This window comes from Haliotis cracherodii, unplaced genomic scaffold, assembly GCF_022045235.1.
Source record: "Haliotis cracherodii isolate W230 unplaced genomic scaffold, xgHalCrac1.p SCAF_27, whole genome shotgun sequence".
NCBI lineage: Eukaryota > Metazoa > Mollusca > Gastropoda > Lepetellida > Haliotidae > Haliotis > Haliotis cracherodii.
Genome location: NW_027266283.1, coordinates 1,463,299 through 1,488,242, shown reverse-complemented (window position 1 = coordinate 1,488,242; position 24,944 = coordinate 1,463,299). Strand labels below are relative to the sequence as shown.

Below are 24,944 nucleotides of genomic sequence, written 5' to 3'. Positions count from 1 at the left end.
ACTATAAAAGTCCAGTTTCCACCTTTGCCGAACTAGGCTGGTATTATGGAGTTACACTTTGGCTGGACTAACGAGTCTATGCAGTCCAATCAAAATCTCGCAACGAAATCGAAATCCGGTTCGTAAAATGTCGTGCAGATCTCGGTCGATTGCAGGATTTGCAAAACATGTGCACCGCCAACTCGTTGTCAACAGATATTTTCCAAACTTTTCCATGTTTTTAATCAAGGTGCTCGCGTGATTTGATGCACTTCGCAATGTAAGACACGTTTTATCACATTATAGATACTGATTATCGATCAGATCGTCTTGATTGGACGCCGCCATTTTGTTTGAAACAAATGCAAGTGATAGAATCGGATTGGTCCATAGGAGAGGCTCAAAAGGGACATAACTCCAGGAATTCCAGCCTAGTTCGGCAAGGGTGGAAACTAGACTTTTTAAAGTCAGTTAACTCTCTTGCCTCGGGAAGATGGGTGGTAGGGTGCCCTAGTGGTTACAGCATTCGATCGTTACGCCAAAGCCTCATGAATGAATCCCCATATGTCTAGCCTTGATGCTGCTGCAATGTTGCCTAAAGCAGCGTAAAAATCCACACTCACTCAATCATTCACTCACTCACTCACTCTTCACAAGGATCTACGTCAGGGGGACTTTGTCTCTAGAATACAGGCGACCGAACAACGAGGCTGTGATAAGCGGTTTGGAAAATCCATTTCCTCCATGAAGAACCCCGTCTTTAAAAGTCCACTCTCCTTGCACAAGACCAATATATTGTCCATCAGAAATGAGCACTTCTGGGAAAATAAACGGAGTTGATAAATTACCACTTATTTCCATGAAGCTAAACATTGAGCGTGATTGTTTCACAGGGTTCCCGCAACTGGACATATCATTATCCGGGCGCATCAATACGGAACAGATCTGAGTAAAACGCCCGTCATCAAAACCATTAAATACTGCCAGAACAAACGAATCCTCAAGGGCGGAGAGGTTCTCCCTGGTGTAGACCAGCGTGCAACAGACATCCTCTCTACAAGCACGTTGCGTCCCAGTGTGGTGCTCTAGGGCAACAATAAGTGCTTAAATAAGCGCTTAAATAAGTGCAATAATCTTGAGCGCGAGGTTAAACTCGACATCCTCCCCTCCCCCTGACTTAGTTCGACTTCTGTGTCCCAGTAAGCACTATCTTATATGGAAACTCATTACTATCCCTTGTTCTGCTTTGTGGAATGTCGAACACTGATTGATTCATTCAAAAAAAAAAAAAAAAAAGGTCGTGTCCTCAAAAGATTTCATCTCTGACGTCATGCTTATGTTTGCCTCTTTATGGGTTATTCCTGCATCCTTAATGCGCGCCATCTGTCGGTGGTGCTGAATGTCTACTAATCAGCATTCGTGCACGTGGTAACCCGGATGTAACACAACCGGCATGATACTTGGCAAGATTTCGACTGTGACGGCACAAAGAAACGTGACCTCTTGTGTTATCTCTCTAGTCTCTACAGCATGAACTTTTAGATTAGATTTTGTACAAAGCACAGACTGAGCAGTCCCAGTCGCTGTCTTGGCTGCGTGTAGAGGGGGCAAGAACCCTGAGCTGATGATGAGCCTAACCAGTGCCGGGATCACTCAAACCCTCTTTCATGCATTCTTTGTTTTTATAAGAGAGTGAGTGAGTATGGTTTTACGCCGCTTTTAGCAATATTCCAGCAATATCACGGCGGGGGACACCAGAAATGGGCTACACACACTGTACCCATGTCGGGAATCGAACCCGGGTCTTCGGCGTGACGAGCGAACGCTTTAACCACTAGGCTACCAGACCGCCCGGTTTTAATATGTAATAATGACAATGTAACAATGTTGTACGGGACATGTAGAGTTCATGTTGTTGTATTGACACAAACCTACTCATCATGTTACACTTCAAGTTAAACTAACAACGCTGGGGTTTCTACCATTTCTCACAAGTTAAACTTTGTACCGGTAGAGATAACGCTTTGTTTTCACCAATATCATTTTACTCACCAAGTGCAAGTTGCCAGTGATGAATGAGAAGTCACTCTCCCCTGGAAGTGAATTGTAAAACTTGAAGCGTGACACAATTGTCCTAATCCACTGGAGGAATCTGTACAGTAGATAGATCACTGCTGCTGTGACGATCGTCCCCGAAATGTTGTCACGTAGACTGACGTCCATGATGTATGCTTTTAACAACCGGAAAATATGACACCACTTGCTGCCGGCTACAATTGTCCAGGTTGGATGATGATGTGATCTATTATAGGTCACAGAACATGCATTCAAATAAATTCGGTCACAAACACGTCCCCTGTAGGAGACGAGTCGAATCACATCGTCGTGTGTAGAAATACAAGCAGACACTGGAAATAGAGCATGGCAGGTTCCACAAGCTCGCCTCAAACCTGGTTGCAGTGACCTAGTAAGCAAACGGTAGAACGATATACTGCCAGTTTTTTTGTAGGTACTGCTTTGTTGTTGTTTTACGCCGCACTGAGCAATATTTAAGCTATATGACGTCGACCAGACAATTTAGTGATTGATATCATGGGCATCGATCTGCGCATCTGGGATCCAATGACAATCAATCAGCAAGTTACCAAGTCCAATCACTTAATCCATCTAGTCGCCTCTTTCGACCAGCATAGGTTGCTAGGGACCTTTTATCACCCGGGATATCCACGTGGTGTGATGTCGTCTAGGAAGACCCGGTCCTTTCAACCCTGGGAAGATGGGAAGATGGGGAGCTGTGTTCGTGGGTTTGGCCAATGTGGTAACCGTCTAAGACCTGCATCACTTCGTGCTTTCCCGGGTTATAGGATACAGTATAGAAACATAGAAGTACAAATATAGCTGCTCAGTGCTTAGTTTCAAGGGACTTCCCGAATAATGCAAACTGGGCAGTTGTGACCTAGCGAGGCCCCACCTCACCCCTCCACCCCCACTAGTCTCACCCCCACCTCATCCCTCCACCCACCCCTTGCCCCTCCACCCCAACTAGTCTCACCCACACCTCAAACCTCCACAACCAGTCTCACCCCACCTCACACCTCCACCCAAACCTCATCCCTCCAATCCCCACTAGTCTCACCCCCACCAGCCTCACCAGTCTCACCCCCACCACACCCCTCAACCACCACCAGTCTCACTCCACCTTATCCCCCATACCCATCCCACCCCACCTCTCCACCACCACCAGTCTCACCCCACCTCATCCCTCCACCCACCCCTTGCCCCTCCACCCCAACTAGTCTCACCCACACCTCACACCTCCACCACCACCAGTCTCATCCCACCTCACACCTCCACCCAAACCTCATCCCTCCAATCCCCACTAGTCTCACCCCCACCAGCCTCAGCAGTCTCACCCCCACCTCACCCCTCAACCACCACCAGTCACTCCACATTATCCCCCATACCCATCCCACCCCACCTCTCCACCACCACCAGTCTCACCCCACCTCATCTCCCACCCCACCCCACCCCCACCACCCCTACCAGTCTCACCCCTCAAAAACCACCAGTCTCACCCCCACCCTATCCCCTTCTCACCCCTCCACCCACACCAGCCTCACCCACACCTCACCCCTCCACCACCACCAGTCTCACCCCACCAGTCTCACCCCTCAACCCCAAAACCCCTACCAGCCTCAACCCACCCCACCCCTCCACCAACACCAGCCTCACCCCACCTCACCCCTTCACCACCACCAGCCTCACCAGCCTCACCCACACCTCACCCCTCCACCCTCACCAGTCTCATCCCACCTCACACCTCCACCACCACCAGTCTCATCCACACCTCACCCCTCCTTCCCCCCAAGCCTCATCCACACCTCACCCCTCCTTCCCCCCAAGCCTCACCCACACCTCATCCCTCCATCCCCCCAAGCCTCACCCCACCTCATCCCCACCTTACCCCCACCTTACCCCCCACTTCACCCCTCCACCATCACCAGCCTCACACACACCTCACCCCTCCATCCCCCCAAGCCTCACCCACACCTCATCCCTCCGCCCCACCAGTCTCACCCCACCTCATCCCCACCTTACCCCCTCCTCACCCCCCACCTCACCCCTCCACCATCACCAGCCTCACACACACACTCGCCTCGTGATTCAGACGGGATCGCTTTCTCGCAGAATACCGAGTTTCTGGGAATTAGCCGGATGTTATATTTAGTACTCTTGTAAATTCCCCTGTTCCTGAGAAGTACTTCAAGTTCATATTTTCATCAGGCCCTCTGAAAAGCTGAATGATAAGGCGTTTTGAGGGGTAAATGATGTACGTAATACAGCATACAAAATAGGCGTCATAAAGCGTGTATGATATATATGACATGTCGTACACGCAATGCAGAGTACATGATTGGCGTTATGCAGAGTACATGATTGGCGTTATACAGAGTACAGGATTGCGTTATACATAGTATATGATTGGCGTTATACAGAGTAAATTATTTGCGTTATACGGAGTATATGATTGGCATTATACAGAGTATGTGGTTGTCATTTAACAGACAACATAATAGGCGCTATGCAGAGGACATGACAGGCATTATACACAATATGTGGCTGGCGTTATGAAGAGTACATGATTGGAGTTATACAGAGTAGATGACTCGTCTTACAGAGTATGTGGCTGGTGTCACACAGAGTCTATGGTAGGTGTTATACACAGTTATGATAAGGCTTTAATCGTGTTATTTGATAGCCGTTAGGCACAACGTCTGACATATACCATTTTTAGCCTTGAACACCATGGGGACTAGGATATCACAAATATCTGTAATTTAGTCATTATCTAACAATATAATATAGCTACGCGATAAATCGCAAAGAACGATGGAGAATGCAGTGTGGTTTATTTCACGATAAAACATTGTTCTAATATGACGGTATGGTTTATTCTCCCTGCAGTGTTTTATTGTGCGATATACATCTCCCACTTGTCATTAATTTCCTTTGATGCATGTTTTCCTGAATATACGTGTAAGGATTTTGGAATACTTGGAATACTGTTTTGCGCACATTATATATTCTGCAGATAAAGGCTTCTGAAGATCGAACGGTCTTCTCTGTGAGATCACCGATTCCCAAGTTTTGAACAATTAATGGTGCTATTTGAATACTTTCCATGAGGGTCGTTTGGTTTGATTAATGAAGTAGGATGTGGTGTCATACCAGGTTAATGCATGAAACAGATTTCTTGTTGGATCTCTTAGTAGGTTGTTGGAAAACTGCATCAACGGGTATATATTGCCGATTCTTGGCGGTACCAGACAACACACACACACACACACACACACACACACACACACACACACACACACACACACACACACACACACACACACACACACACACACACACACACACACACACACACACACGAAAGCACGCACTCACACACACACGAAAGCACGCACTCACACACATACACTCACTCACACACGCCAGGGAGGGGCGGGCATACTCGATTGCAGCAATGTATATGTGAGGTGAGGTGAAATGGAGTTCAACGTCGCGTCCAAGATTATTGCATTTATATAGCGACGTGCATGTACGTGTGTGTTTGTGATTCTGCTTGTACTAGTCCGGACTGATGCCGATTTATAGTGCTAGCCCACTGAGATACCATGCCACAGTTTAACATGAATACCCCACTCACACACAGTATACTGACACTGAGACGACCTGTTCTTGTTTTAGCCCCTTAATGCCGAGCGCCAGGCAGGGTAACAACAAGTACCATCTTTTAACGTCTTTTAGGATGACGCGGTCGGGGATCGAACCCCGGACTTTCCACTCTCCGGGCGGACGCTCTACCGCTAGACCACGGAGGCAGTCCACCAATGTATAGCAGCAACAACAACAACAGCAACAACTACCCGTATCTGTGACATCATGTTGTCACTTCTGTAAAACAGTCCTTAAATAGTCTTGCTTTAGTTTTCATGTTATCATGGTTACTTTTACAATCAGCTGATCTACACCTTACACAAGTTCAGATTTTTGTGGTTTAATTTCTTGGTTCGTTTGACCATTATTTTATTAAAAGAACAAAACAAACAAAAATTGTCAGATGTATGATGCTTATAAGTTCTAGTACCGGTTACAACACAATAATGTTTCACGCCCATTCATACGAACGTGTGAGTTGACTGTTCGCGAGAGTACATGGGTACAGACGGGCCAGGCAACTGCTTGTCAATCCGTATAGTTATCTGTAGACCACAAGTCTGAATGAATAAAAACATGATACTGAATGTCGAAGTTGGCACACAGTGGGTGGATAGATAGATAGATAGATAGATAGATAGATAGATAGATAGATAGATAGATAGATAGATAGATAGATAGATAGATAGATAGATAGATAGATAGATAGATAGATAGATAGATAGATAGATAGATAGATAGATAGATAGATAGATAGATAGATAGATAGATAGATAGATAGATAGATAGATAGATAGATAGATGTACATGTAAGGACAACAAAATTGAAAAGATAACAAAAGGTGGAAAATAACAAAAGGTAGGAACTAACAAGGGAAGCCAACAGATGGTTGGCGCTGATAGGTGATAAGCAATAGACAATGGAAGCCAACAGATGGTTGGCGCTGATAGGTGATTAGCAATAGACAATGGAAGCCAACAGATGGTTTGCGCTGATAGGCGATTAGCAATAGACAATGGAAGCCAACAGATGGTTGGCGCTGATAGGTGATTGGCAATAGACAATTGAAGCCAACAGATGGTTGGCGCTGATAGGTGATTAGCAATAGACAATGGAAGCCAACAGATGGTTTGCGCTGATAGGCGATTAGCAATAGACAATGGAAGCCAACAGATGGTTGGCGCTGATAGGTGATTGGCAATAGACAATGGAAGCCAACAGATGGTTGGCGCTGATAGGTGATTAGCAATAGACAATGGAAGCCAACAGATGGTTGGCGCTGATAGGTGATCACCCCTCCACCCACACCAGCCTCACCCACACCTCACCCCTCCACCACCACCAGTCTCACCCCACCAGTCTCACCCCTCAACCCCAAAACCCCTACCAGCCTCAACCCACCCCACCCCTCCATCAACACCAGCCTCACCCCACCTCACCCCTTCACCACCACCAGCCTCACCAGCCTCACCCACACCTCACCCCTCCACCCTCACCAGTCTCATCCCACCTCACCCCTCCATCCCCCCAAGCCTCACCCACACCTCATCCCTCCGCCCCACCAGTCTCACCCCACCTCATCCCCACCTTACCCCCTCCTCACACCCCACCTCACCCCCCACCTCACCCCTCCACCATCACCAGCCTCACACACACACTCGCCTCGTGATTCAGACGGGATCGCTTTCTCGCAGAATACCGAGTTTCTGGGAATTAGCCGGATGTTATATTTAGTACTCTTGTAAATTCCCCTGTTCCTGAGAAGTACTTCAAGTTCATATTTTCATCAGGCCCTCTGAAAAGCTGAATGATAAGGCGTTTTGAGGGGTAAATGATGTACGTAATACAGCATACAAAATAGGCGTCATAAAGCGTGTATGATATATATGACATGTCGTACACGCAATGCAGAGTACATGATTGGCGTTATGCAGAGTACATGATTGGCGTTATACAGAGTACAGGATTGCGTTATACATAGTATATGATTGGCGTTATACAGAGTAAATTATTTGCGTTATACGGAGTATATGATTGGCATTATACAGAGTATGTGGTTGTCATTTAACAGACAACATAATAGGCGCTATGCAGAGGACATGACAGGCATTATACACAATATGTGGCTGGCGTTATGAAGAGTACATGATTGGAGTTATACAGAGTAAATGACTCGTCTTACAGAGTATGTGGCTGGTGTCACACAGAGTCTATGGTAGGTGTTATACACAGTTATGATAAGGCTTTAATCGTGTTATTTGATAGCCGTTAGGCACAACGTCTGACATATACCATTTTTAGCCGTGAACATCATGGGGACTAGGATATCACAAATATCTGTAATTTAGTCATTATCTAACAATATAATATAGCTACGCGATAAATCGCAAAGAACGATGGAGAATGCAGTGTGGTTTATTTCACGATAAAACATTGTTCTAATATGACGGTATGGTTTATTCTCCCTGCAGTGTTTTATTGTGCGATATACAACTCCAACTTGTCATTAATTTCCTTTGATGCATGTTTTCCTGAATATACGTGTAAGGGTTTGGAATATTTGGAATACTGGTTTGTGCACATTATATATTCTGCAGACAAAGGCTTCTGAAGATCGAACGGTCTTCTCTGTGAGATCACCGATTCCCAAGTTTTGAACAATTAATGGTGCTATTTGAATACTTTCCATGAGGGTCGTTTGGTTTGATTAATGAAGTAAGATGTGGTGTCATACCAGGTTAATGCATGAAACAGATTTCTTGTTGGATCTCTTAGTAGGTTGTTGGAAAACTGCATCAACGGGTATATATTGCCGATTCTTGGCGGTACAAGACAACACACACACACACACACTCTCACACACACACACACACACACACACACACACACACACACACACACACACACACACACACACACACACACACACGAAAGCACGCACTCACACACACACACGAAAGCACGCACTCACACACATACACTCACTCACACACGCCAGGGAGGGGCGGGCATACTCGATTGCAGCAATGTATATGTGAGGTGAGGTGAAATGGAGTTCAACGTCGCGTCCAAGATTATTGCATTTATATAGCGACGTGCATGTACGTGTGTGTTTGTGATTCTGCTTGTACTAGTCCGGACTGATGCCGATTTATAGTGCTAGCCCACTGAGATACCATGCCACAGTTTAACATGAATACCCCACTCACACACAGTATACTGACACTGAGACGACCTGTTCTTGTTTTAGCCCCTTAATGCCGAGCGCCAGGCAGGGTAACAACAAGTACCATCTTTTAACGTCTTTTAGGATGACGCGGTCGGGGATCGAACCCCGGACTTTCCACTCTCCGGGCGGACGCTCTACCGCTAGACCACGGAGGCAGTCCACCAATGTATAGCAGCAACAACAACAACAGCAACAACTACCCGTATCTGTGACATCATGTTGTCACTTCTGTAAAACAGTCCTTAAATAGTCTTGCTTTAGTTTTCATGTTATCAGGGTTACTTTTACAATCAGCTGATCTACACCTTACACAAGTTCAGATTTTTGTGGTTTAATTTCTTGGTTCGTTTGGACATTATTTTATTAAAAGAACAAAACAAACAAAAATTGTCAGATGTATGATGCTTATAAGTTCTAGTACCGCTTACAACACAATAATGTTTCACGCCCATTCATACGAACGTGTGAGTTGACTGTTCGCGAGAGTACATGGGTACAGACGGGCCAGGCAACTGCTTGTCAATCCGTATAGTTATCTGTAGACCACAAGTCTGAATGAATAAAAACATGATACTGAATGTCGAAGTTGGCACACAGTAGATAGATAGATAGATAGATAGATAGATAGATAGATAGATGACAGATAGATAGATAGATAGATAGATGACAGATAGATAGATGACAGATAGATAGATGACAGATAGATAGATAGATAGATAGATAGATAGATGACAGATATATAGATAGAAAGATAGATAGATAGATAGATAGATAGATAGATAGATAGATACATAGACAGATGACAGATAGATAGATAGATAGATAGATAGATAGATAGATAGATAGATAGAAAGATAGATAGATAGATAGATAGATAGATAGATAGATAGATAGATAGATAGATAGATAGATAGATAGATAGATAGATAGATAGATAGATAGATAGATGACAGATAGATAGATAGATAGATAGATAGATAGATAGATAGATAGATAGATAGATAGATAGATGGTTGGCGCTGATAGGTGATTAGCAATAGACAAGGGAAGCCAACAGATGGTTTGCACTGATAGGTGATTAGCAATAGACAAGGGAAGCCAACAGATGGTTGGCGCTGATAGGTGATTAGCAATAGACAATGGAAGCCAACAGATGGTTGGCGCTGATAAGTGATTAGCAATAGACAATGGAAGCCAACAGATGATTGGCGCTGATAGGCGATTAGCAATAGACAATGGAAGCCAACAGATGATTGGCGCTGATAGGTGATTAGCAATAGACAATGGAAGCCAACAGATGGTTGGCACTGATAGGTGATTAGCAATAGACAATGGAAGCCAACACTTTACAGTAATTAGCGCTGATGGTATTAATTACACGATATTAAATAAATGTTCCGATCACTCAAGTGTTTTTGCCTTTGAGATAGATGTGGACAAATCAGAGATGAAAGAAGAGATTAATTTCAATATAATCCGTGGCTTACCAAGCAGTTTCTTGTGCGTTTATGTTTCCACAAGCCGCAAAAATAGACCACGCCCATTAACCGACTACTGTTTCCTGATTGGTTAAAATGGAATGGGTGAGCTTGTGTTGCATTATAGCGCTGAACGATTAACTGTTGTTTTGTGTTGATTTATGGAGGGTAATTCATTGTTAAAACAATGTTGTAACTAAGAAAACGTACAACTCTATGGACAACTTATGGTTTGGTGCATATAGCGACGTTTCCTGTGTAGATTCTTACACCTTATCACTGTTATAAAAGTGACCACGACCAAGTGATCAGATTGGTTGGTTGGTTTGCCACACTCAGCAATATTCCAGCTATATGGCGGCGGTCTTTAAATAATCTGGGCCAGACAATCCAGTGATTAATATCATGAGCATCAACCCACGCAATTTGGATCGATGACATGCATCAACCAAGTCAGCGAGCCTGACCATCCGATCCCGTTAGTCGCCTCTTACGACAGGCATAATCACCCTTTACGGCAAGCATGGGCTGCTGAAGACCTATTCTACAACCCATACTTGATGAGAGGTCTATATGCATGACTTGTTGTGTTAAGCAGTAGATTAACATCTCATCAAGTCATATCTAAATGACTTACATTCTCAACAGGCATAAGGACTCACGATCCATGAAAAAAGTCGCAAAAATGACAACAAAGAATTTATTGACACTGTCACACAAAACAATTTGGTGTAAATTAACATAAATCTTTCCTTCTATAGAGGGGCTTGATGTCGGATCTGTGGTAACAACTGGACGTTTGAGATTGTCACAATGTTCCTAGAAGTGACGTCAAAAACGCCCCAAGTCGTTGTGAAGAGTTGCGTCCCTTAGGCGTGTCCGGAACATGTGATCGCGGATTAGCTCTGACTAAGTTTCTGAGTTTGTCAGCACATTCCCGTGCTCATGTGTTTCTCCAAAGTGGTAAAGGCCGTTCCACGGGATCTTAACTCGCATCAAGTTGACACGCTGTAATGCATCTGACATACTGTTCAAAGTGGCATTTAAACTCACTTACTCGTTGCGTTGAAGATTCTTTTACTTTTGTAGCGATGTGCACGCACCTGTGTGATTGTACCTGTGCCGGTTTTATAGTAGCTAGGCACGCAGATACTATGCAACAATTTAATATTGATACCCCACTCAGATAAGATAGAATCTTGTGTAATCCACCAAATGCCGAGCGCCAGGCACGGAAAGAGTGAACGAAGCACCTAGACCAGCGTATCTGATTTCTGTATCTCGAAACTGATGTGTAACGACAAGTTCCAAATGTAGATGATTTTTTCTTGACAGTTTATAAATCCTGTCGTTTCTGAGCGCCATGGTTTCCTACACACAAAAGCTTGTACTATCGTGGCTATATTTGTGTTGTGTGGCGGTTCTCCTTTGTTTAAATCCCGAAAGAGGTGGTCAGGAAATGAAGGCGAATCGTGTTCGTCAGATCTAAATACAGGGAGTGTCGTTTCGGAATAAATGGTCTGATATTAATGAGATTGCGGAAAGCGACAGACAGCTTCGAGCCAGGGGGTGATAAATACGAAGTAGAAGGAATTCGTGATGCGATGGTGATGGAACGGCGGTGCAGTAGTGCCGAGATGGCAGCACTTTGAGATCGCTGCCTGGTGATGCACTCGCTACAAGACCAAACACGACACGTGATACCGTCAAACCCGTTCGTCAAAAATACCTCTCTGCGTAAATCCAGTCACAACTACAATCATAAATTATTACTACATTATAGATAAATTATTACTACGCCAGATCATCTCCTGTCACAATATTTAAAGCCGCTGCCATATAGCCGGAACAACTAACAAACATAACTATGTGTAAGATTCAATTCAAGATGGGCTGCGGGGAAGCTTTGTGGTGAAATCCTTGTAGTCGACATCAGCGATGTTGCTTCAATAGCGTTATGAGCCGCGACAATTCCACTCACTCACTCACTCACTCATCCCTAGGTGAGGTGGAGAACATCTTCCCGAGGCAAGAGAGTTAACTGACTATAAAAGTCCAGTTTCCACCTTTGCCGAACTAGGCTGGTATTATGGAGTTACACTTTGGCTGGACTAATGAGTCTATGCATAGTCCAATCAAAATCTCGCAACGAAATCGAAATCCGGTTCGTAAAATGTCATGCAGATCTCGGTCGATTGCAGGATTTGCAAAACATGTGCACCGCCAACTCGTTGTCAACAGATATTTTCCAAACTTTTTCATGTTTTTAATCAAGGTGCTCGCGTGATTTGATGCACTTCGCAATGTAAGACACGTTTGATCACATTAAAGATCTTGATTATCGATCAGATCGTCTTGATTGGACGCCGCCATTTTGTTTGAAACAAATACAAGTGATAGAATCGGATTGGTCCATAGGAGAGACTCAAAAGGACATAACTCATAATAACCACTGATGGCACTACGATCGAGCCCAGGAATTCCAGCCTAGTTCGGCAATGGTGGAAACTAGACTTTTTAAAGTCAGTTGACTCTCTTGCCTCGGGAAGATGGGTGGTAGGGTGCCCTATTGGTTACAGCATTCGATCGTTACGGCAAAGCCTCATGAATGAATCCCCATATGTCTAGCCTTGATGCTGCTGCAATGTTGCCTAAAGCAGCGTAAAAATCCACACTCACTCAATCATTCACTCACTCACTCTTCACAAGTATCTACGTCAGGGGGACTTTGTCTCTAGAATACAGGCGACCGAACAACGAGGCTGTGATAAGCGGTTTGGAAAATCCATTTCCTCCATGAAGAACCCCGTCTTTAAAAGTCCACTCTCCTTGCACAAGACCAATATATTGTCCATCAGAAATGAGCACTTCTGGGAAAATAAACGGAGTTGATAAATTACCACTTATTTCCATGAAGCTAAACATTGAGCGTGATTGTTTCACAGGGTCCCCGCAATTGGACATATCATTATCCGGGCACATCAATACGGAACAGATCTGAGTAAAACGCCCGTCATCAAAACCATTAAATACTGCCAGAACAAACAAACCCTCAAGGGCGGAGAGGTTCTCCCTGGTGTAGACCACCGTGCAGCACACATCCTCTCTACAAGCACGTTGCGTCCCAGTGTGGTGCTCTAGGGCAACAAACGTGTAGTTTTCTCGTGGAAGGGAAGTCAACCTGGAGAGCTCTAACATGTCAATAAACGAGTCAGTCTTGTCAGGTGAACGTTCTTCAGCTACCAAAGATGAAGACACTTTCTTATCTTCCTTCATATTAATGACACGCCAGTTTTCCATTTTCATCTGCGAATACACAATCGGATCTTGGATACCGGTCTCCTCAACAGAATCTACATCAGCTACCAACAACCTACCCCCACTCAGGACACCGTCGTTGTAGTAGTATGTCGCCGACCCCGTCGGGGTGTAGATGCCACTGCCCTGGAATTTGAACACCGGGAAGTGTATATTGGCCGCGAGCACGTTGACCCCAAGGCCCTTGGCGAAGGCGGAGTGAAACTCAATGGCTGCGAGATACGGAAGTCGGTCCATCCACGCCGTCGGGAAGACCATGTTCCGTATCCCCTCCTTCTGGATCAGCTCGACGCCAGGGCTGTAGAACAGGATATCGAAACAAGTGAATAAACCGAACTTTCCGAACGGTGTCTCAAACCAGGCCAGTTCTAATGGCGGCGTATCAAACTGATCTTCCTGGAACAGGTGGCGCTTGTGATACCTGGCGACCAGAACTCCTTCCGGGTTAAAGGCCACATCGGTGTTGTACTGATACTGGTCGTCGTCTGGGCACTTTGGGTCGTTGCTATGGTTACATGGTTTTCTGTCACCCATGTTTGCTATAACATACATGGCATTTTCCCTCGCCATACAGCTTAGTTCCCGTTGTATCGTGGTGTCGGCGTCGGTGTCGGTGTCGATACCGGAAGTCAAGCAGGGATTCCACTCGGTGATACGGGGATCGGGGATTTCTTCCAAGAATGGCTTGATGGTGTTTCGGTTGAATATCATGCCATATATCCCATCTTCAGGAAATACTATGATATCAGCACCCTGGGGACAAATAACAAAGTTTTAACAACATCGTTATGATATCAGGTCCCTAAGCACAAATAACAACGTTTTAAAAACATCGTTATGGTATCAGTTCCCTTAAGGAAAAAAACAACCTTTTAATATATAATACTCAAACTCAAAAATAACTGTATTAGTTGTCTTATCTATCATATTGTGATGATATAAAGACAACCCGTCCCATTTTAGTTCTGGAAACCCGAAAGTCCAGAAACTCTAGGGTCTTTGCCCAGTCTCGGTCAAAGGTACTTACAAAAATAAACATACTGTTTTCATGGGAACATACCAAGGAAGAAAAAATCATCATGACACAAAACTTAACTTATAAAGGTGTTATAAGCATGACACATGATTCAACTCATTTCGCCTTAACTCAACTATTAAAATATTTCGACCATGTTTTCGTCAGTCCCTTTAAGTAATTAACTAATTGTGTACAAAGTATATTGTATCATGTGAAATATACTTTATATCATAGCATTACATTACTATTTAAAAAGGCCTTTGGTTGGATGTTTCCTTTATAGAAGTTTTTCAAACTTCACCTGTTTTACATATTGTAGCGATCTTTATTGAACCCGGCCTTACCTCTCAAAACGTTTTGACAGTTTATCATACGAATTCATTCACTCCAATTCATTGGAATTATTTTCCACAATATTAAAGTTAAGTTAGTTTCTATTTCATTTCCCATTGTATGTCCCGTTGATACATCACACTGGGCAATTACGTGACACTAGGTATGCAATATACAGGTACACGTGCGCGTATTTTAAATAGGAGCAAAAAACGATTCGTCTTTCATTGTATAACGTCTGGCTGGATATCTCACATTCTAACGAAATCTCGAAATAATTATTTAATGATATGCGGTGTCGAAGTGACCAATGGGAATTATGTTTTCAGGCGATTGTTGAAAACTTGAGTTAATATTATAACACCAAGCAACTTTTAAATGCATTGTTACTTTTGGTATAAAAATGGTAACAGTTCAGAAAAAACAACAGCCTTCTTATGATAATTCTCATATCCTCATTAGGACATTGTATCTAATTACAGTGTCGGCCTTATTTACAGGTGATTCTACAACACCTGCTCTCGGTCAATTACGATCTACCCATTACGCGTGAATAAACAGTTATGCAGGTGTTGCTGTGGGCAAATACCTAGCCTGAAAATGTATATTTTTTTATGGATACATGTTTTATAAATTTTCGTTGAAATGTGGATATATTAAACACAAAGACAAAAAAAGTTTATGAAAGATGAATTAGTGCCTTGATATATTCAACGAGATGTGTATCATCGTTTAATGGGGGTCATTCATTAAAAGTATGTTTGGAGGAGCCGCCTAATATACACAGTGTCGTCCGGTGAACTACCACCCCACCCTATCAGTAAGAGTTATGTAATCGGTACACAAATATATTTGATGCGGTGTCAGTGTGGAAGGAGTTTGAATTACGTCCGCCACTGGCCACAGAAATCCTTAAAGTATAGTAACAATCAACAAGGTCAATGCCGTACTAATTACCTAGTGACGCACGTAACGACTGTCAATCTGACTGCTACAGCTACCATACCATCATCCCTGTCACAACTGGCATATTAACGGCTTATTCAAAATATTAATTGTAGAAACGTCGTTAAGATACTAACGTATGTCGGATACAGTCCTCATATTTGATTTAAAAAAGTAAGTAATTCAACTGGATGTTACCTTCCTTATATCAGCTAACAGCCCTGTTTGTGAAAATATGTACTAGACATACGTTTAAAGGGCTTGCCCTCATTTCGCCTACACCTCATTTCGCCTACAATAATTCAAATGCTTAATTGCCTCACCCCTATTATATGAATGGCCATTGTCCATCTCAGGCTGTTAACTAATCCAAGCTCTAATCTAATCCAAGCGGCATAGAGGTTCAAAGTGAAGTGACTCTGACAGTTTGTTTATGGGGGATACTTTTTCTGTTTGTCCTAGCTTGTGGCTCCAAGTGTATATTATTCATTGTCTTGTAAATGGTAAAATGTATCCTGTTGCTTTTTCGTTGCTTCCTAACAAGACCAAACAGACATATGTTAAACTATTTAGGTTGTTGAAGGACACAGTAGGAACCAGAACTGGTACTGAATCGGTGTCCAGTGTTAAAAGGCTATTAGTGCAGCCACCCATGGTAAATGGAGAGACAATAATAAGGTGATTAATTATAGTCTCTTGCAGAATATGCGGTATAAGTGTAGTCATTTATACATATACATATTACACATATACAGATGAAATACACGATATGATACAGTGCAAGAACAGATTAAGATACGGTTTCTATTACAAATAATTATACGATTATGGATTTAATTAGCATGTTTACATTTTCAGGCCAACACGGTTGAGATACAGCATCAGCATACTCAACTGGAGTTGTTTTCTGCCGGTCGTAAGTTCATTGTTTGACTGAGCACACTCTTCTCTTTGTTGGCAGCCTGCCACCGGCCTGAATTTTGAGAAAGGTCACAGCATGGGACTGTTAATTTCTTCTTAATGATGTCTACAAGCTTACAAACTTGTAGATGTTGGGGCGGTTAGGACCAAACATTTTTCAGTTCAGAGTGCCACTCTTCCCAGTGTTAGTGGTCCTGGACATGTCCACTTTAGTGAGACAGACTGTAACCAAAAATGCAATGAGCTGTAGCTCCCAATCCCTTATAACAACGACAACAACAACCAGGGTGAGGGCACAGTAAGGTTAAACCGCGTCCACCAGACAATCTCAGGTGGCTAACGCCATATCTCCCATCAAGTCAGCTCTATTTTTAAGCGCATAATTATTTTTTAACATTTTGAATAAAAGGAATTAAAGAAATCATATTTAACAAACCTACACATTAACAAATACAAAACTTTATAACCCTTTCTAGACTGCGTTCCAATTAACCTGGATCATTCAACTCGCTCGCGAAGGTCGTATACGACTTTAAAGTGAATACATCTACAGTGTACAAGTATATTTTAACTGTATCATATATACTCATGATAAGCAATTATTTTCGTTCCTAATTCGAGAATGAGAACATTCTGAGGCTAAATCTGCAAAAGGACAGACAAAATAAGTCTTTGTACAATGCAAACGATACAAACGTAGCGGATGATAATAGAGACACTGATTGAATAATCTGCAATATATCATTCGTCTCGTTTAATCTATTGTACATATTGAAGTGATTGTAAAGTTTCAAGGAGTACTAAAATGTTGTGGTATTATGAATGAATTTAGAATATGAATAGCGAAAAACAGTCACCATATGGGATGTACATGTATAAGTTGTCTTCCAACACCACGCTTGTTGCCGAAGCCCGTGGTCATAAAACTAATCGGTCCCATAAAAGGAGCAAATAGTATCGCAGATATCCCGCTGTACTTGCTATGGTTCACTCCTAATTGTCAGACGACCTAATCATCAGACAGACCAGTCAAGTGTGACCAGTGTACCTGCCTGGTTTTACCTCCTAATTACTGAGCTGCCCAATACTGTGATTCTGTGGGCAGAGTAAGCTACTCCAACTCGTTGAGTGATACAGATTAACCAGATTATGATTGTGTTTGTAAGTTGCGTTTAATCTGTGTCGGGTTGCAGTTGTTTTATTAGGCAAGACCAGGGGTAGTTTTTTGAATGAAACCTTTTAGCTGTTGAGTTTGTTTTGCATTCATTTCATGAAATACATTGTTAGGTAGAATAATAACACGTTATATAGATTAAACATCTCCCTAACCTGAGTATAATCTCACATGTACTCTAAGTACCGTACTATATTACTTTGAGGAGACATTGAGTATAATTTTTTAGTTGGCATTGTATGCTGTCTGAATGACTTTACACAAATCCCTGCGTCAATGGACCCGTGAAAATCCGGGGTAAAACAGATCTTCAGTAACCCCAGAAACCCCAGAACACGCACTCATCCACTGCACATACTACCTAACAAATCGAACCGCATTACAAACCACCCTCAATCTAAACAAGGCTCTCACTCTAGAAGCAATACTAAACCCACAAAATAAGCTAGAAAACTTCAAGGCCTTAGGCGTATTCTTAATAAAAACGGAACTAATAAAACGCATCTAAAACCATAATAACCTACCAAATCAAAATCACATAAACAAACAATCATCCACCATACCCAGCTCCCTTAGTTCTCCTCCCCAACCCCATCGGCATCTATGCCAAATCTCAAAATTCCCAAATTCTATATAAGCAACCCCTAAAGCCCCCTCTTGGGTTGCACAGACCACCCTCGCCCCTTTCGGAAACACATTAAATGGCCTGGCCGGGCCCGTGTGCGAAATACGCATCAGTCGGAAAGCGCACGTTAAATCTTCAAAGTAAGTAAGTAAGTAAGATCTTCAGTAACCCATTCTTGGCGTAAAAGGGCGACAAGGCTTGTCGTAAGAGGCGACTTTCGGGATCTGGTGGTCAGGCTCGCTGACTTGGTTGATGCATGTCATCGTATCCCAATTGCATGGATCGATGCACATGATGCCAATCACTGGATTGTCTGGTCCAGACTCGATTATTTACAGACCGCCGTCATACAGCTGAAATGTTGCTAAGTGCTGCGTTATACAACTAACAAACAAACAAAACTTTGAGGATTTCACAACAATCACTATGACGAGGTATGCATATCTTGCAATCAACCTGAATCCAGTTACTGGAATGTCAAACCCGGGCTTGGTTAAAACAAGAATTGCAGTTAGATCCGCTATATGCTGTAGATCTCCTGTAGTCAAGAGATGCATTAGCGAGGCAGAACTATGTCAATTTATGAGGGACAGACAGCAACACGAACATATATAAACAGAGCAGCCAAAGATAAAAATAGAAATCATATCAACACAAAAAGAGAAAGTGTATGAGTGCTAAAACTTGCAATAGATATGTGTACCCTACGTACACACATGAGTCCCATTCGACAGTCTACAACACACGAATAACTGTCAAACAAGTTTGGGTACCCCTTCTGTTCAGGCAAGTTATTTAGTCCAATAATTTTGTATTACAATCCTTTTCAATTTGTTTTCACTATTTTCCCTATTCCATGCATGTTTATGTTGCTACATCTTATTGCTCACGTTTCCAAGTATTGTAAAACACTTTAGTGTTTCTCCTTCTTAAACTAACGTTATAACATTTCAGGTCATAACCATCATCTAATACACAAGAGATGATACCAAGACATATTTTATTCGGTTTTATGGTCTATGCGGTCTTACAATTGATTTTATTAGTCTTTAAATCTTATGTCTAGTAAATATTTACACAAACAGGGCTGTTAGCTGATATAAGGAAGGTAACATCCAGTTGAGGACTGTATACGACGTACGTTTGTCTGTTAACGACGTTTCTACAATTAATATTTTGAATAAGCCGTTGATACGCCAGTTGTGACAGGGATGATGGTATGGTAGCTGTAGCAGACAGATTGGCAGCCGTTGTTACATGAGTCACTAGGTTATTAGTACGGCATTGACCTTGTTGATTGTTACTATACTTTGAGGATTTCTGTGGCCAGTGGCGGACGTAATTCAAACTCCTTCCACCCTGACATCGCATCAAATGTATTTGTGTACCGATTACATAACTCTTACTGACAGGGTGGGATGGTAGTTCACGCGAAACGGACGACACTGTGTAAATTGAGCGGCTCATTTGATATCGCTTCACAACATACTTTTAATGAATGAACCCATTAAACGATGATACACATCAGGATCGCGGAGAAAAGACAAGATTCGTTCACGTTGAATATATACATCAAGGCACCAATTCATCTTTCATAAACGTTTTGTGTCTTTGTGCTTAATATATCAACACATCAACGAAAATATGTAATACATGTATCCACATAAAATATACATTTTCAGGCTAGGTATTTGCCCACAGCATCACCTGCATAACTGTTTATTCACGCGTGGTGTGGCAGATTGTAATTGACCGAGAGCAGGTATTGTAGAATCACCTGTAAATAAGGCCGACACTGTAATTAGATACAGCGTACTAATGAGAATATGAGAATTATCATAAGAAGGCTGTTTCGTTTTACCATTTTCATACCAAAAGTTACAATGCATTTAAAAGTTGCTTTAGTGTAACAATATTCACTCACGTTTTCCTCAATCGCATTGAAACATAATTCCCACTGGTCAGTTCGACACCGCATGTAATTAAGTAATTATTTCGAGAATTCGTTAGAATGTGAGATATTCAGCCAAACGTTATGCAATAAAAGACGAATCGTTTTTTCCATTAAAATACGCGCACGCGTACCTGTATATTGCATACCTAGTGTCACGTAATAGGAAAAGCCATATGTTTACGAAAGTGACGTCACGACCTACCTATGTATCAATGGGACATAAAATGGGAAATGAAATAGAAACTAACTTAACTTTAATGTTGTGGAAAATAATTCCGATGAATTGGAGTACACGCACATGAATTCGTATGATAAACTGTCAAAACGTTTTGAGAGGTAAGGCCGGGTTCAATAAAGATCGCTACAATATGTATAGACTAACATATAGTCTCTGAAATGAACATATCATACAGAAAATAAAAATCTAATAAAAAGGGAGCCCAGTGATTCTCTTCATTTTCAGCCTGATACTGCAGGAATCTAGACTTGCCAAACATTATAGACTTGCATGGGCTGTAGTTGATATAAATGTATCAGGGTCTGTAAGACAGACAACAATATGTAAAACAGGTGAAGTTTGTAAAACTTCTATAAAGGAAACATCCAACCAAAGGCCTTTTTAAATAGTAATGTAATGATATAATATAAAGTATATTTCACATGATACAATATATTTTGCACACAGTTAGTTGATGCTTTCAAGGGACTGACGAAAACATGGGCGAAATATTTTAATAACGCCGTAAAAAAGTTGAATCATGTGTCATGCTTGGAGACACACCTTTATGTATTTGCGAAACTAAAACTGTTAAGCAAAGGAAAATATTCTCGCCCATGGGCCAAACTTTCTCGTCCAGGGCGAAATATTTCAATAACGACGTAAAATAGTCGAATTAAGTTAAAATGTGTTAAATTATGTGACATGAATCTTCTAAGAACACCTTAATTTATTTGCGAAACTAAAACTGTTAAGTAAAGGAAAATATTCTCGCCATGGGCCAAACCTTTTTCTCGCCCATGGGCGAAATATATCGCTATAAACTCGTTGACTTAAGTTAAAATAAGTTGAATTTTGTGTCATCATACTTGAATAAATACATTTAATATATTTGCGAAACAAAAACATGAGTTTTGAGTTCCCATGAAAACAGCATGTTTATTTTTGTAAATACCATTGACCGAGAGTCGGCAAAGACCTTAGAGTTTCTGGACTACTGGGTTTCCAGAATTAAAATGGGACGTGTTAAACAGACATTTCTCAACTTTTCTATAATGCTTTGAATATTTAAAGAGTATTGTGATGCCATGCCTGGTGGAGATGGCTTCAAAAATTCAAAATTTCCAATCGGATCTGTACCTTGCAAACTTCATAATATTACTCAAGGGATTGTTCCACATTTTCATTCGAGAGTTAAAAAGGCAAATGGAAGGTGTTCGGCTTTCGTTGATATCTCAACATACATTAAGCGGCATCGTGTTTCTCTGGTTTGTGTGTTTGTAAAAGGGAGTTTGTTCAGTTCGTAAAGCCAAGAATCCATATCATTATTATCATTAATTTCCATTTATCAATAAAATCATTTACATTTTCTATCAGGTATATCTACATGCATCCTCGATGATATAGGGTATTATGTCTCCATTCTATCATGATAAATACCCTGGATCCATGGCCGCTATAGATTGATCCTTTGGGGTTGCCGTGCAACCAAAACACATTTGTAAGGGGGAAGATTTCACTGCTAAGTTAATTATAGATGGGGATGGCGCCGTCACTTTCCACACGAAACTACGGTGGCGAATATGTCGAGGGTATATATTACAATAGAATTAATATATTGTTCCCTAGATAATCGAGGATGATCTACATGAGATGTGCATCATGCATCACTTGTACTGTATGACGCATACAGCTCAAGCGGAAAATAAATACAATAACAGATTTCACAGCATATTGTTTAGCACACAACAAGAGTCCACTAGCTTTTTTCGTTGTGCACCAAGAGTTTATTGCATACATATTTCATGAATTAGGTAATATTTATGTGCCAGTTTTTTTTTCAAATCATTCTCTCAATACATGACTACAATATACGTTGCATGAATATGTATGTTAACTTTTAGATTGATTAAAAGTGTCAGTACAATAACTGAATCACGGACCGTTGACCGAAACGAACCAGCGCCAGGAAATATACTACCACGTCTGTGAGTGAGTGAGTGAGTGGGGTTTAACAGTATTCCAGTTATATCGCGGCGTGACAGCTTAATATGGGAGGAAAGCCCGAAGTGATGCAGGTCTCAGACGTTTACCACTTCGGTGAAACCCACGAGCACGGGTATGGTGCTGACAAACCTAGAAACATAATCGGGGCGAACCGGGATTCGAACCCACAATCATAGGTTTCTGGCGTGCCCAAGGGACGCAACTCTGCAGAGCGAATCGCGGCGCCTTAGACGACTGGGCCACCCGTGCCCCCACCACGTCTGTGACATGACGGAGTTGTGAAGTGTGAGTGAGTGAGTTAAAACGTAACGTTTACATGATTTTATCAAAATGTTTCGCCGCTTAAAATGATGGCTGAGATATTGTCGATCTGACGTTTAACTTTACCCCACTTACTCAAAACGTTGATGAATGAGTTCGGTTTTACGCGGCTGTTAGAATTATTCAACAATATCACGGCGGGGGACACACGCGATGACGAGAGAACGCCTTAACCAAAAATATGCTGACCGCAACGAACCTAAAACTTTAATGAAGCCAAGAGGGAGTGATTATGATTTTAGGCCGCATTTAACAATATTCCAGCGATATTCCGACGGGGGGCACCAGAAATGGGCTTTACACATTGTACACATGTGGGATTCAAACCCGGGTCTTCGGCGTGACGAGCGATCGCTTTAACCACTAGGCTATCCCAGCGCCCGTTGAAGCCAAGAGACACGAATATGATTATATCAATTATCATAATAGAGGTGACCATGAGATTCGAATATATGAATATATACACATTCTATTATGGACCAGAACGAGAGCGTATAATGTCAATATGTAAATAGCGATAACAATATCGGTATTTCTAGCATTATTTGAGTAACATAGTATATTTATGAAGACAAGCCACGTAGGAGTGTAGTTTAATATATTTTACTTTAACAATAACACAGTGATAGATACACTCACTAGCTCAAAAGACATCAAATCCCTCATAATATGAATCAACGTTTAAAATATATATACCGTATTCGTATTCGACGCAATAAGCGCCAGGGCGCTCTCAAAATTAGAAATAGGGGGCTCTTATTAGGATAGTATTTTGATGGGGAAAAAACAGAGTTGAAAGGTAAATTCCGTGGTTTATGCTGACAGCCTGAAATGTTTATATAGACGGAAACATTTTTCCAGAATTTAATTCCCCATAATTTATGTGTGCATATAACACACGAGTGCGTATTGTATGCGAATAAGTAAGTCATTTGTACATTGATCAATCGGAAAGGGTGCTAATTGGGATTGTTCATTAGCCAATATATTAGCAAATATCGCCGTGGGCGCTTATTAGAGCGGGGCGCTTATTACGTCGAATACGATACCCCTTATATATTGCGACTGTACTATAGTGATTTTGTACTTCAATTCAAAACATCAGACCACACGCACCCCACGTGGAGCCTCACCAGCTCACGTCTTATGCGTTGTGTTCTTATACATGGATGGGCATACCTCTCTAGAAGCTGCAGCAGCCTGTGTCTTGTAGACCTGTATATTCTTCATCATCTGTCGCACAGCCTCTCCCCTCGACACGGGCACCAGCAGACAGCCCCAGGGTATGTGGACCGCGTGCTCATACACAGCCGCCTTGTACCCGCCCCGGCCCGGGGGGTAAGTTAGCGGGGTAGCCTGGGCCATGCACACCCATCCCACTATTAGCGTCACGAGGCAGCAGCCGAGCTCCCGGTCCATGTTCACGATGTTGCTGCTGTGGATGTTGTAAGGTACTGTTCAGGTTGAAGCCTGAGGAATGAGTGACAGCTGGGTAATCGAGGTGGCGGTTGATCAAGCGTCTCCTGAGCGCACTGTTAATGTTCAAAGTCCAAGGGGGTCTTAACCCTCACCGCGGACGTCACTACTACTGTATTTGGTACATACCCGTAGGATTCTGGGTGAGAATAGCGACAGCCTATGTTTGTTTTAAGGGGCGACTATTTGGATTTAAATGGACTGATTGCTTATTTACCTCA

At 42.3% G+C, this 24,944-nt stretch overlaps 2 protein-coding genes across 2 annotated transcripts; one reads left to right on the top strand and one right to left on the bottom strand.

Moving 5' to 3' along the window:
* The first annotated feature begins 2,755 nt into the window (after positions 1–2,755).
* LOC139473134 (uncharacterized) lies at positions 2,756–7,452 on the top strand. Its single transcript, XM_071255652.1, has 3 exons — positions 2,756–2,797; positions 3,110–4,138; positions 6,994–7,452. The coding sequence occupies exons 1-3, from the start codon at positions 2,756–2,758 to the stop codon at positions 7,450–7,452; spliced, it is 1,530 nt and encodes a 509-aa protein (XP_071111753.1).
* A 4,483-nt stretch (positions 7,453–11,935) lies between these two features.
* On the bottom strand, positions 11,936–24,686 carry LOC139473239 (pantetheinase-like). Its single transcript, XM_071255770.1, has 2 exons — positions 24,427–24,686; positions 11,936–14,485 (listed from the first exon to the last, which is right to left on the bottom strand). The coding sequence occupies exons 1-2, from the start codon at positions 24,664–24,666 to the stop codon at positions 13,127–13,129; spliced, it is 1,599 nt and encodes a 532-aa protein (XP_071111871.1). The 5' UTR covers positions 24,667–24,686; the 3' UTR covers positions 11,936–13,126.
* Positions 24,687–24,944: the final 258 nt, after the last annotated feature.